This window comes from Hemiscyllium ocellatum, chromosome 18 (assembly GCF_020745735.1).
Source record: "Hemiscyllium ocellatum isolate sHemOce1 chromosome 18, sHemOce1.pat.X.cur, whole genome shotgun sequence".
NCBI classification, from domain to species: Eukaryota; Metazoa; Chordata; class Chondrichthyes; order Orectolobiformes; family Hemiscylliidae; genus Hemiscyllium; species Hemiscyllium ocellatum.
In genome coordinates, this window is record NC_083418.1 from 78,652,792 (window position 1) to 78,667,125 (window position 14,334).

Consider the following 14,334-nt stretch of genomic DNA (forward strand, 5'->3'; position numbering starts at 1 on the left):
GTCAGAGGAGATAGGGGAAGCGTTAAATGAATATTTCTCATCAGTATTCACACTGGAAAAAGACAATGTTGTTGAGGAGAATAATGAGATACAGGCTAGTAGATTAGATGACATTGAGGTTTACAAGGAGGTGGTGTTAGCAATTCTGGAAAGTGTGAAAATAGGTAAATTCTGTGGGCCAGGTGGGATTTATTTTAGGATTTTCTGGGAAGCCAGACAGGAGATTGCCGAGGCTGTGCCTTTGATCTTTATGTCGTCATTGTCTACAGCAATAGTACCAGTAGACTGGAGGATAGCAAATGTTGTTCCCTTGCTCAAGAAGGGGAGAAGACACAACCCTGGTAATCATCAAACAGATAGCTTTACTTCGATTGTGGGTAACGTGTTGGAAAAGGTTGAGAGGGATAGGACTTATAATCATCTAGAAAGGAATATATTGATTAAGGATAGTCAACAGTTTTGAGAAGGGAAGGTCATGCCTCACAAACCTTCTCGAGTTCTTTGAGAAGGTGACCAAACAGGTGGATGAGGGTAAAGCCATTGATAAGGTGTAAATGGATTTCAGTACAGCATTTGATAAGGTTCCTCATGGTGGGCTATGGCACAAAATACGGAGGCATCAGATTGAGGGTGACTGGGCAGTTTGGATCAGAAATTGGCTAACTGAAAGATGACAGAGGGTGTTGGTTGATGGGAAATCTGCATCCTGGGATTCAGTTAATGGTGGTGTACCTCAAGGATCGGTTTTGGGTTCACTGCTGTTTGTCATTTCTATAAACGATCTGAATGAGGGCGTCGAAGGAGGAGTTAGTAAATTTGCAGACGATACTAAGGTCGGTACTGGTGTGGATAGTGCCGAAGGATGTCGTGGGTTACAGAGGGACATAGATAAGCTGCAGAGCTGGGCTGAGGGGTGGCAAATGGAGCTTAACACAGAAAAGAGAGAGATGATTCACTTCGGAAGGACTAACAGGAATGCAGAGTACTGGACAAATGGTAAGGTTCTTGGTTGTGTAGATGAGCAATGAGATCTCTGTGCCCACATACATAAATCCTCAAAGTTGCCACCTAGGTTGATAGGGCTGTTAAGGAAGCATACGGTGTGTTAGCTTTTATTAGTAGAGGGATCAAGTTTTGGAACCACGAGGTCATGCTACAGCTGTACAAAACACTGGTGCGACTGCACTTGGAGTATTGCGTGTAGTTCTGGTCACAGCATTATAGGAAGGATGTGGAAGCTTTGGAAAGGGTTCAGAAGAGATATACTAGAAAATTGCCTGGAACGGTTGAGACTTGAGGCTGTTTTCATTAGAGAGAAGAAGGTTGAGAGGTGACTTAATTGAGACATAAAAGATAATCAGAGGGTTAGATCGGGTGGTAATGGCTAGCGCGAGGAAACACAGCTTTAAATTGAGGGGTGATAGATATAGGACAGATGTCAGAGGTAGTTTCTTTACTCAGAGCAGTAGGGGCATGGAATGCACCGCCTGCAACAGTTGTAGACTCGCCAGCTTTAAGGGTATTTAAATGGTCATTGGATAGGCATATGAAGGAGAATGGAATAGTGTAGGTTAGACGGGTTACAGATTGGTTTCCCAAGGCATTACAACATGGAGGGCCGAAGGGCCTGTACTGCGTTGTAATGTTCTATGTTCTACAGTTAACGGTTCAGGTCCAGAGACCCTCCTTCAGAACTGGGAATACGGCAGAGTTGGATGCGCAGCCATGCTCACACTGAAAGGTGGAACAGACTCAGAACTGAATGGTGACTCCTGCTCCTAAGTTTTGAAGCTTCATGTGGAGACTCAAAACATTGGCTTTGTTAAAGCTTTAGGTTACAGTGATGCTGATAAAGGGCTTTTGACCAAAACGTCGATTTTCCTGCTCCTCAGATGCTGCCTGATCTGCTGTGCTTTTCCAGCACCACTCTAATTTAGATCTCCAGCATCTGCAGTCCTCACTTTCACCTTTGTTAAAGTTCTGCTCTGTGGGAGATTGGTTTAAACTACAATATCCTATTCTTGAAATGTAACTATATTAGGCAATTCTTAACAAACATGATCAGTCCTAAAAATCAAATTGTACTTTGTCACTAATTTAGACAATGCAAAGAACCAATTGAGCAATGTATGCACCATTTAAAAATTCATTCACTTGATGAGGGCGCCAATAGCCCAGCCAGCATTTACTACTTGTCCTTAATTGCCCTCCAGCCCATCTCCTCCATTTCCTGCACCTCTGCCCTCGAACCCCACCTCTCCAACCGTAACAAGGACGGAAACCCCCAGTGCTCACCTTCCATCCCACCAACCTCTGGATACAACACATCATCCTCTGCCATTTCCACCAAGTACAGTCAGACCCCACCAGAGATATATTTTCTTCTCCACCCCTTTCAGCATTCTGCAGAGACCATTCCCTCCACGACTTCCTCATTAGGTCCAAGCCCCACCCATCCCCACTCCACTCCTGACACCTTCCCTTGCCACTGCAAGAGGTGTAAAACTGAACCCACACCTCTCCCCTCACCTCCATTCAAAGCCCCAAAGGATCCTTCCACATCCGGTAGAGATTTTCCTGCACCTCCAAACACCCCATCTACTTATCCGTTGCTCTTGATGTATTCTCCTCTACATTAGGGAAACAGGATGCTAACTTGCGGAACATTTCAGAGTACATCTCTGGGACACGCACTAAACAACCCCACTGCCCTGTGGCTGATGACTTCAACTCCCACTCCCTGATGAAGAGCTTACACTCGAAATGTTGACTCTCCTGCTCTTCGGTTGCTGCCTGACATGGCTTTCTTAGTGCCATGTTTTGAATCTGATCTCCAGCATTTGCATTCCTCATTTCTCACACTTATTTGTTTATGTAAAGTGAATCAAAGTATAGAAATACATACATTATACCAGTACTTCCAAAAGGTTTTCCCACTGTGACCTTAGTTTTAGGCTTGAAAACTGTCATCACCCTGCGGTGAGATGGGGTGCGCTTATGTAGAGGAGAGAGTGAGGTCTGCAGATGCTGGAGATCAGAGCTGAAAGTGTGTTGCTGGAAAAGTGCAGCAGGTCAGGCAGCATCCAAGGAGCAGGAGAGTCGACGTTTCGGGCACATTCCTGAAGGACTTGTGCCCGAAATGTCGAATCTCCTGTTCCTTGGATGAAGCCTGACCTGCTGCGCTTTTCCGGCAACACATTTTCAGCTGTGTTTATGTAGAGTCAATCATTGCCGCCTGGATTTTGCAAACCCCACTTTGGGAAGCCCTTGTGTTACACTAAAAGCATACGTACAAGTTTCTTTCCATAATTCTCTTTATATCAGGAGATAATGGATAATTGGAATTTTTGAACATTTAATTCAATTCAAAATTACTAACGGCCAAGCACACAATTGCAACATTTAAAAGGCATTTGGATGGCTAGATGAAAAGGAAGGGTTTGGAGGGATATGGGTTAGGTGCTGGCAGGTGGGAGTAGATTGGGTTGGGATATCTGGTTGGCATGGACGAATTGGACTGAAGGGTCCGTTTCCGTGCTGCACATCTCTACGACTCTAAAAAGCTTCCTTATTAGCTGTTGTGAATGAGCTTATAAAAGGTTCTACCACTGAGAATGCCATTGGGCATTTCACTATTTTTCTGTTCTTGCAGGATACTACTCCAGTCACTAAATGTGTCTTGCATCCCCATCTGGAACCTCAGCCATATTTATATCCATAGCATGTTATTGTGATTAGCAGACTTGCAGAAGGGGGGGATTGGGATAGATAGAGTGTGTTCGCAGGAAAAGCTGAAGAGTCTGACCTTGTTGCCCTTCATAATTTACTCATGCATTGATATTCTGCATCACTGGACAGCTATTATAACCTCTCTTCACTTTCCATTTCTTATCATGTTCATCTCCAACCCAGGAGCATGCAACCAACTTTAACTCAGTCTTCTAACACCTCACTTGGAATCAGGTGTTTTAGTATAAAATTAATGGCTAGGGGAGGGAGGCACAGGAATAAAAGGGACAGGAGGAAGAATCACAGGCAGTTACTCACCTAGTATTGTGTGAATGAATTCTAGTGGCAATCAGAGAAGGTGAATGAGCAAGAAATGGCACTTACCTTATCACAAGTTGTATTACGAGCCAAGTACAAACAAACAATATGCCCTTCAGAAGCCAGGAGTCAGATTCCATATCTGCGATGTAGCCAGTCACCCATATCACTGCCACTGCCATCAAAAACAACAGGAGAAGCTGCAGGTCAAGAGATAATCCAATGAATAACTATTTTTATTATTTTGCATTGATCTTCCTTTCCGAAAATCCTAAAGCGCACAGAAAGAAAAGGAATTCTTGAAACACGTAACTTTCTCAAATCAGTGCATTTCCAGACCAATGGAAGAACACTAGAACTGGATCCAGTCCTATTCAAAGGGGGAAAGCCATGTGATAGTGGAGAAGTGTTTAAAAACTTGCCATCACAGTATCATTAGGTTTACAGTCATATTCGAATGAGACAAGGAAAAAAAATCAGAACCATGACAATGATCAACGAGAGGAGAGCTAACTACAGTGAGTTGCAAACTTATCTAGTCAAGGTGGATTGGACTCAAAGTTTGCCAGTCAAAACAACAAATAAGCATTGCAAGACCTTCGAAGGATGTGGCTTGTCAAATTCCCACAAGAGGAAAGGGCAGCTAAAACTCACGCTCCCAATATAGAATTTCACAGCAAAAGACGACTTACGTTAAACATCAAGTTCACAATACAGGAGAGAACCAAGCTGAGCAAAACCAAGGAAAAAAGATAAAGAAAGTGAATCAGAGATTGGGCGCTAACATAGAAGGATACCCAAGCATCCTTTACGGATTTATAATGAAAAGCGAACAGTCAAAGGCAGGGTCAGAAAGCATTAGAAAGCAAAAAGGAGATACTGGGAAAAAATGAGCATGGTTTAATTGGTACTATGCGACTGACTGTGCTTGAGACTAGCATGTTACTAACATCACAGCAAAGGGGAAGGGAGAAGAAAACTTGGATAGGATAAAAATAGGTAAATAAAATGAACTTTAAATGTTGCCAAAACTGAAATCAGATAAGTCACCTGACCTAGATAGGATGCATCCTAGATTGCCGAAGGAATAAGGGTAGAAGATATCGTGGCACTGACAAGAAACTTAGTCTTTCTTGACAGAGGATTGAAAGGTTACAGGTCTATTCAAAAAGACTTTCAAAGCCATAAGCTGAAGCAAAATTAATTGTCAATTAATAAATCAAAGCATGGATTTGTTAGAGATACGTCAGGCTTGCCAAAGCTAATCGAGATCATTGTAGAAATACAGTGTTGATTCAGATAACGCAGTTCATGTCATGGATGTGGACTTGCAAAAGATCTGTAACAAAGTGCTTCAATCAATTTTAAAGGAAAATTGGAGTCCGAGGGAATAAAGAGGCAGTTGTGCCATAGATATGAAACTATCTAAAAGGCAAAGTAAAAGGGAGTGGTAGGATCCGTGTTGAGACCATTGTGTTTTTTAAAAATATTATTCATGATTTGGATACACAGAATATCACACAAGAGTTCGCAGATGACTCAAAACTCGAAAATGTAAAAAAATGAGGATAACTGTGACAGAACAGTAAAACAAATAGACGACAGATCAAATTTCTTCTTTATTGAGGTCTCTGCCAAAGGCAGATCTGACCCACAGCACCGAGGGCTGGTAAAGAGGTAGGTCCTCAGTTCATTCCCAACTTGAATCGGATCACGTTTTGGGAATAATCTGATCCAAACTGACAATCCAACCAACAAAGGCAACCAGCAGGTGCTATCACTCCACAATCCACAATCTCTTCCCAATGCTCCCACCCACTCAACGATTCAGAGTTCTTGTGGCAATATACACTGCTTACCCTTGAACCAAGAATAGTGATTGTATACGCAGAAGAAATGTGAAACAATGCATTTTGATAGCAGGAACAATACAAACAAGTAGAACAATTTAAAAGAAGGCACAAAAATAGAAAAATATCTGTATGTAAGATACCTACGCATGTCTAATGGACAGATCTTTGAAAGTACTAAGACAAATTGAGATGTCTGTGAAAAAGACATAAGATTCGAGGCTTTTAAAAATCGAAGCATAAAGTACACAAGCAACGTGCTTGTACTAAACATGATAAAACACTGGTTAGAGCACAGCTGGTGCGCTGTGGTTAAATCTCAAGCCCACACTTAAGAAAGTCTTCAAGATGGGTACAGACAAGATTTCTTTACTCATACCAGAGATCAAAGACTTTATGATGGGAGACGAGAGGTTGGGTTTTTCTCTTTATGTTAAAGTAGGAAGAGTAAAATTTTGATGGGGGTGCTTGAATCAAAAATAAAGATTTGCATATATACCACATCGCACACAACTATGCTGTTCCAGTGCATTATTGTAATATAATAAACATGTCAGCCTGTTTGTACGCAGCAATCTCCTGTAAGTAGCCATGTAATAACAACTAAACAATTCTCTTTTTGTGATACTACTACGAGTATAATTATTGGACAGGAAACTGAGGATAACTCCTTTCCCTTGCCCACATCCGTCCCGAGCAGAGTCATTAAAATAGACTTGTCAGATCTTTTACAATCATCCAAGAACACACATACAGGCTTAGTTTAATATCACATCAGAAAGACAAGCAGCTGCTGACAGACAGCACTCCTAATTACTGCAATGGAATGACAATTTTGATTGAGAGTGGGACTAAATCTCTCAACTTTGATGGTCAGAACGCTGCCAAATGAGTGACAGCTAGCAGTGATTTGCCCCTCTGCTTTGAACCCTCCTGTTCCCCTCCCTTCCCAAACCCTGACCCCTCCACTCCACCACACCAACCTCCAGCTCCAGCCCTTGCCCCACCCCTTCCCCGCTGACCACACCCCTCTTCCACCACCATCCTCTGGCCATTACTACTTTTGAAATATGCCCGAAACGATGAATGCACAATAGTTGCCTAAAAGTGGCGACATTCTATTATGACTTTAAATATTTCACCCACCTTGTATTTTTCAAAGATCTTGAAAACCTTCACCATAAAATGGCTTCTATTTCGCTGAACATTTGCATCAAGCAGACAACGTATGATCCAAGGATTTCGGTTTTGCTGAGCTAACCCCAGAGGAGTTTCTCCCTGGAAACAGATGAGCATTTTTTAGTTTCAACACCTTAAGGACAAATCTGATAGGCACTTCTGAAAATGCACTAATCTACGAATAAAATTCTACAAGCCTTTTAGAAAAATGAAACGATTATGTTGAATTAGTAATCCTCAACATAAACTCTGGTAAAAAGGTTATGCATGTAAGAGATAAACCAAAAATACACCAAAAGGAATCATAAAGACTGTCTTTTGTAAACTTACTTGTGAGACATGGATGACACTGGCTGGCCAATATTTATTGCCTGCCCATGACTGCCCTCAAGAATGTGTTGGCGAGCCAACAGCAGATAAAACTTGGCAGATGGAGTATAATAGATTACTTACAGTGTGGAAACAGGCCCTTTGGCACAACCAGTCCACACCAACCCTCCGAAGAACAACCTACTCAGATCCATCTCCCTCTGACTAATGCACCTAACACTATGGGCAATTTAGCATGGCCAATTCACCTAACCTGCACATCTTTGCACACAGGGAGAATGCGCAAACTCCACACAGACAGTTGGCCGAGGCGGGAATTGAACCCGGGTCTCTGGCACTGTGAGGCAGCAGTGCTAACCACTGTGCCACCATGCCGCCCACAAATAAATGTTTTTTTAGGGTATGTGTAAACAACAAAGTCACCTGAGGCTGGAATTGAACCTGGGACCATGGTGCTGTGAGGCAGCAGCGCTAACCACTGAGCCACTGTGGGGACAAATAACATGTCTAACTTGGACAGGAGAAATAGAAAAACAATACAATTTAAATGAAGGGATTTCAGAACTTGGTAGTACTAAGGGACCTGGATGCCCTGGTGCAAAAACCACATATTAGTACAAGCGATTAGGAAGACAAAGGGAAAGTTGCTGTTTAATGTAAGGGGAAATCAAATATGGAAGTTTTGCTGAAACCATACAGAACTTTTGCAGGGTCACATCTGGAGTCTATGAACAGTTTTGGTCTCCTTATTTAAAAGGGTATAAAATTTAGAAGCTGTTGAGTAAATGTTTATTCGATGCATTCTGGGATGAAGGGATTATCTTACAAATAACGGTTGAAAAGTTTAAGTCTTTATCTATGAGAGTTAAGAAGCATGATTAGTAATCTTATTAAAATGTACAAGATCTTAAAAGGGACTGGAAGAAGCTTCCTCCCATGCAGGGGGCCAAAACCAGAGGCCATAATTTGACAATAAGAAACCTCCCCTTTAAACAGAGGCAAGGAGAAATGCACTCTCTCAAGGGCTCATTAGAATGTGAAACTGTACCAGAATGTACAAGATGATATTGCAGGTTGGGCTTTTAATTTGGTTCATGGTTGAGTTAGGCAAATTTTTGACGGACAAAAACAGTGAACAGTTATGGGCGCAAACAGGAAATGGAACTCAGATCACAATCAGATTATGGAAATATCTCGAATGGGTTCAAAAGGGACAAATAGCTGACTCCTCCAAGTTTTGGCTGACCCACTCACTGGTTAAATGATGTGCTCATGATATCCAGTTCTTAGTTATGTTCAAGTCAGTTAGTCATGTTGGCAAAGTGCCAAAAAGCTGTTGCTGAGCTCTACCCCAACAGAAGCAGGATATTCACATACTTGGGAAATCCAAACACCTACCAGTCTCCCTGTAAACAACAATGAATGTTAATTTGTCAAAAATACATGCTGAACAGCCCTTTCACAAAACATGTTGGCTCTGCCTAATCATATTGATTTGCTAAGTATCCTCGATATAAAATGCTTCATAAAGACACAAAGTCACAAACAGCTAACTAATCTAATTAAAGCATTGAGACAAAAATCAGACAAAGACAGATTTTGAAGCCTGACTTACCATTGCATTTTCAAGTTCAACATTAGCACCAGCTTCTAGAAGTACATTCAATGCAGCCACATTTCCTGACAATACAGCCCAATGCAATGGTGTGTTCCTGTGTACTTTATCAATAGCATTTACCGAAGCGTTTAATTTTACAAGGAATCCGGTTGGCTCAGGCCTAGATAAAACAGATTAAAGAGTGACACCAGTTGACTCAGTTAAACAAGATGCACTCTTTGTGTATGATACTAAGATACAAACACATTATGCTTACCCTAGTATTCTGCTCGCTGCCATCATTAATGCTGTTTGTCCATTCATATCAGGTACATCTACATCCTTAAAATGACAAAAAAAAATCTCAGTTCCAGAAAAAAAATTTGATTTTAATGAAAGATAAACAAATTTTATTGAGCTCCTTTTCCCTGGGGTGGAGTAGCCCAGAATGAATGGGCAGAGGTTTAGCGTGAGAGGGCAAACGTTTAAAAGGGGCCTTAATGGCAACTTTCTCACGTAGAGGGTGGTGTGTATATGGAATGAGTTGCCAGAGGAAGTGGTGGAGGCTGGTACAATTACAACATTTAAAAAGCATCTGGATGGGTACATGAACAGGAAGGGTTCATGAACAGGAAGAGTTTAGAAGGATATGGACTAAGTGCTGGCAGATGGGACTAGGTTAGGTCAGCGTAGACAATTTGGACTGAAGGGTCTGTTTCCATGCTGTACAGCTTTACAACTCTTTGACAAGCATGTGAATTCAAAATAGGGAAGTTAAAGAAGATCGTGGAAGCACACAAAAAAAAAGTGCTCTGGGATTAGAAGTACAATGATGACTGCGAAACTGTTGCCAATTGTCAGAAAAACCCAACTGGTTCACTAATGTCCTTTAGGAAAGGAAATCTGCCATCCTTCCCCAGTCTGGCCTACATGCAATTTCAGACCCTTAGCAATGTGGCTGACTCTCAACGACCCTCTCGGCAATTCGAGGTGGGAAATAGATACCAGCCTGGCCAGCAACATCCACATCACGTGATTGAATACACAAAAAATATTGCACTAAATAAATAAAGCAACAAATCTGCAGATGCTGGAGATCTGAAATAAAAATGGTGTTGGCAAAACTCAACAGGTCCAAACATGTTTACGATGTTTGCAAATCTCCAATCTTTAGGCACCTTTCTATAGTCTAGGGATGAATAAAAGATTGGTGCCAGTGTTCTTTCAATTTCCATTCTCACGTTCTTCAATATCCTTTGCTGATTCTTATCCAGTTTCAGTGTCTAGTCAACTTTAAATATCAGTATCACTTATCAATTTTGAACCCTTCCAGTGTTTCCTCCTCTGGCCTGAGTAGCACTAGTCAGCGGTATGAAAGAAGACTTCCCACTGGACATGTGCAATTCCAACAACACTCAATACCTGACACCACCTATGAAACTGCAGCCTGCTTGATTGGCACCACATACACAAACGTACATTCCCTCTACCACCTACACTTAGGAGCAGCAGTATATACCATTTACAAAATGTACTATAATAACTCACCAAGGTTTCTTAGGCAGCACATAATCATCCAGCACATACATGGGTAGACCACCACCTGCAAATTCCTCTACAAGTCAATCACCACAGTGACTTGGAAATACATTGCTGCTCCTCAGGGCTGCTGAGTCAAAATCCTTAAAATTCCCTCCATAATTCCATTGTGGATCTATCTACAGCACCTGGTCTGCAGTGGTTCAAGAGGCAGCTCACCACCACCTTCTCAAGGGCAAGTAGAGACAGAATAAGTGCTGGCCCAGTCAGTGACACCCACATTCAAAGAATGAATTTTTTTTTAAAAAAAACAATCAATCATGGAAGGATTCAAAAGATCATCCACCTCCATTGCAAGCATTACACCACCATGAAACACGCCATTCCCTCACCTCTTGTCAGGATTCTGAAGGGACTATTCCACTTGCAAAATGCTCCTCTATACTTCTATTACCTGCCAGAACCCAAACCCTCCTTTTGCATTTATCCTTGGAATCGCAAGAGTTGTAAACTTTCACCGCTCCTATGGAGGCTTCCACCCTCAACCTCTCGCCAGCATTTTAATGACGATATTTATGCCACTTTCTCATCTCATCTGGAATTCGAAAAACTAATTATTTTTACTTCCAACTTCCACCTTTTACTACCTCACCTGCTCAATCTCTGGTACCTAGGCAAAAGTGAGGACTGCAGATGCTGGAAACCAGAGTTTAGATTAGAGTGGTGCTGGAAAAGCACAGCAGGTCAGGCAGCATCTGAGGAGCAGGAAAATCAGCTTTTCGGACAAAAGCCCTTCATCAGGTACCAATCTCTGACACCTCCCTACCTTTCTTGACATTTTAACCTTTACATAAATTTTCATTACAAGACCATCAACTCCCTTATATCTCAACTGTATTTCTTCACAACCTGCTTCCTGGAAGGAATCTACTCCCACCTTTTCCTTTCCATCTGCTCTGGTGATGTGGCTTCAACACATGCCCTTCCGAGAGCTTGTTCCCTCAACCATTATTGGTTTCTTTTTGCCTTAACGGTGACTCTCACCTACTTCCTGCACTTCAGCATTCACCCCTTCCTGTTCCTTCCAGAAACATGATATGGTATCCCTTATCCTCACTTTCTGACCTACTAGATGCTGCATTCCACCATTTCCAACACGATGCCATCACCAAACACTTATTTCCTCTCTCCTCACTAAGTTAAAAATCACACAACACCAGGTTATAGTCCAACAGGTGTATTTGGAGGCACGAGCTTTCGAAGTGCTGCTTCTTCATCAGGTAGTTGATGACCTGATGAAGAAACAGTGCTTCGAAAGCTAATGCCACCAAATAAACATGTTGGACAATAACCTGGTGTTGTGATTTTTAAACTTTGTCCACCCCAGTCCAACATCAGCACATTACTGTCTAAGATTAGTAACACTTCTTCCAGGTGAAGAAATGAGTTACTTGCATTCTTTTAATAGAACCCATTATCACAATGTGGTGCCCTCTACATCAGGGAGAGTAAATACATATCTCTGGCCTTCCACTTTGTTTGAACTGGCTCTACCCATTTTTTCTAAACAGTATAAAACCCAACACATTTCCACGTCACTTCAGTTCTAAAGAAAAGTCATTGTTGGCTAATTTGTTTTTTCTCTCTCCGTAGATGCTGCCAGATCTGCTGAGATTTGCCAGCAATTTTTGTTTGTACTAAGTTCAATATGACTGTGAATTGCTGGCAGGAAGTAATTTTTCCCCTTTGTTCACCCACAAAACAGATGATCATAGGCCAGAAGGTAAACCTTCATTGTAACATGTTCATGATAGTACAAGTATGAAATAGGCATGGTGCAACTTCTAAAGCAGAGGCATGCAGGTGTTAACATGCATCACAAACAATGACTCTTAAATGAAGAGGAAGTGCACAGATCAAATTTCATTCAGACTGCAAACCAGGTGTTACCTTGGTTTTTTCTTAGCATCAACTTCAGCTGAACATTTTCAAATAAATGCACTTCATTAGAACCATGCGCGTACACGAAAGACTTTTCATACCAAGCAAAATACAATCTGACATACCTGACCCTTTGCCACAAGATATGCTACGATAGGCATATGCTGGAACTGAACTGCAAGGTGAAGGCAGGTAAATCCTTCCCTGTCAACCAAGGAGGGATCCGCTCCATATTTCATTAGTAACACAACCATAGACAAGTGACCTTGCCTGAAATATAGTAAAAAGCACTCTTTGTTTGGTTAAAAAATGTCTCATTAGCAAAACATATAATCTCACAGTTATAACTGCTTTTCCTGCATAATTTCTACAACCAGCAAACTGCAAGTTATCTAATGCCTATTCAGAATAAATCTATGTCTCATTTCAGGGTTTCCTGCACATTTTGTATTTAAATGTACCTCTCTTCAAACTGCATAAATTTTCCAATTTTTCATATCAACCTGGTCAATTCTTATCTCTTCCCCTTCCACTACCATAAACACGATTGTCCTGTTTCTATGTCTTCAATCTTTGCAAACCTTTATGAACCTCAACACATCATTTACATCAACTAAATTCTTGAGTAATTGCATTGTCATTAAAAAAAAGCATTTTCCACAAAGGAACAGTTAAACTTTAATTATTTTCTATTAATGGGGTGAGGGGAGGGAAAGTAAAGTTAAACAAAAAAAACAATTTAAAACACTATCTCAAAAATGACTGAGAGGGTTATATGCAACCAAGGTTAACCGTCAAATCTCAACAGTCCTACACACCCCCAAACCCAATATTGTAGTTCTTAATAAAGAAAGTATTGTTACAAATGTAAGGTTTATAAAGACTGTTGGATTTTGGGATTATATTGATAATTTCAAGTTTAAAAAACTCGTGACCCATTTTGAAATTTGTATTCACACAAGTCTGTTTTTTAATTCACTCAGGGAAGGTGAGAATATCTAACAGGGCCAATATTTATTGTCTGCCAAACACTGTCCTTGAGTAGATGGTGGTGAGCTGTCTTCCTGAGGAGCTGAGGTCCATTTGGTGAAGGTATAGCCACAATGCCATCAGGGAGGGAGTTCCAGGATTTTCACTCAATGACATTTAAGAAATCGCGATATATTTCGGAGTCAGGATAGTAGTGACTTAGAGAGGAACTTGTGGGTGGTGTTCCCATATACCTGCTGCCCTTGTTCTTCTCAATGATGGTGATCATAGGTTTGGAAGATGCTGTGTGAAATGCATTTTGTGGATGGTACACTAACTACTCAAGGGAATGAACGATTCTGGATATGTCAAGCAGGCTGCTTTGTCCTGGATGGTGTCAAGGTTCTTAAGTATTTTGAAGCTCTACTCATCCCGGCAAATATTTCATTATACTCCTGACTTGGGTCTTATAGATGGTGGACAGGTTTTGGAGAGTAAAGTGAGTTTAGATTGTTTAAATTGCAACTCCAAAGTTGCAAGGCTGTGTTGAGAATGTCGGATTGTGACAATGATGCTTTAAGGTGATCATTCACTTTCACATAAAGTTGGAGTCTCAAAGGCTAGTTCATCAGCATTTCCAGATGTACAAGGGTCATTGATTCTCGCTGCTATGGAAGTGGGCTTTGAGAAGGCTGTAATTTCACAAGTAACCAGATACTGTCAGACTCACAGTACAGTATAGTCTGGGGTGGGGGGGTGGGGAGTGCAACTAGAGGCCTCATATTTCAGAGAAAGCAGTGGGAGCTTGTGTTCACATTGAAAAGAAAAACAAATTCATGGGGATTCCAAACAAGACTGGAAGATTAGCCCAGCTTGTACCAT

The 14,334-nt window shown here is 41.4% G+C and overlaps 1 protein-coding gene across 1 annotated transcript in view; it reads right to left on the reverse strand.

Annotated features, from left to right (window-relative positions):
• LOC132824280 (palmitoyltransferase ZDHHC13-like) overlaps positions 1–14,334 on the reverse strand; it is a 57,687-nt gene that overhangs the window by 33,144 nt on the left and 10,209 nt on the right. Inside the window, exons 5-9 of the mRNA XM_060838624.1 lie at positions 12,609–12,753; positions 9,281–9,345; positions 9,022–9,184; positions 7,044–7,175; positions 4,114–4,247 (exon numbers count right to left, since the gene is read on the reverse strand). Of these exons, the coding sequence (XP_060694607.1) occupies positions 4,114–4,247; positions 7,044–7,175; positions 9,022–9,184; positions 9,281–9,345; positions 12,609–12,753 (639 nt within the window). The remainder of the gene's footprint in view (positions 1–4,113; positions 4,248–7,043; positions 7,176–9,021; positions 9,185–9,280; positions 9,346–12,608; positions 12,754–14,334) is intronic.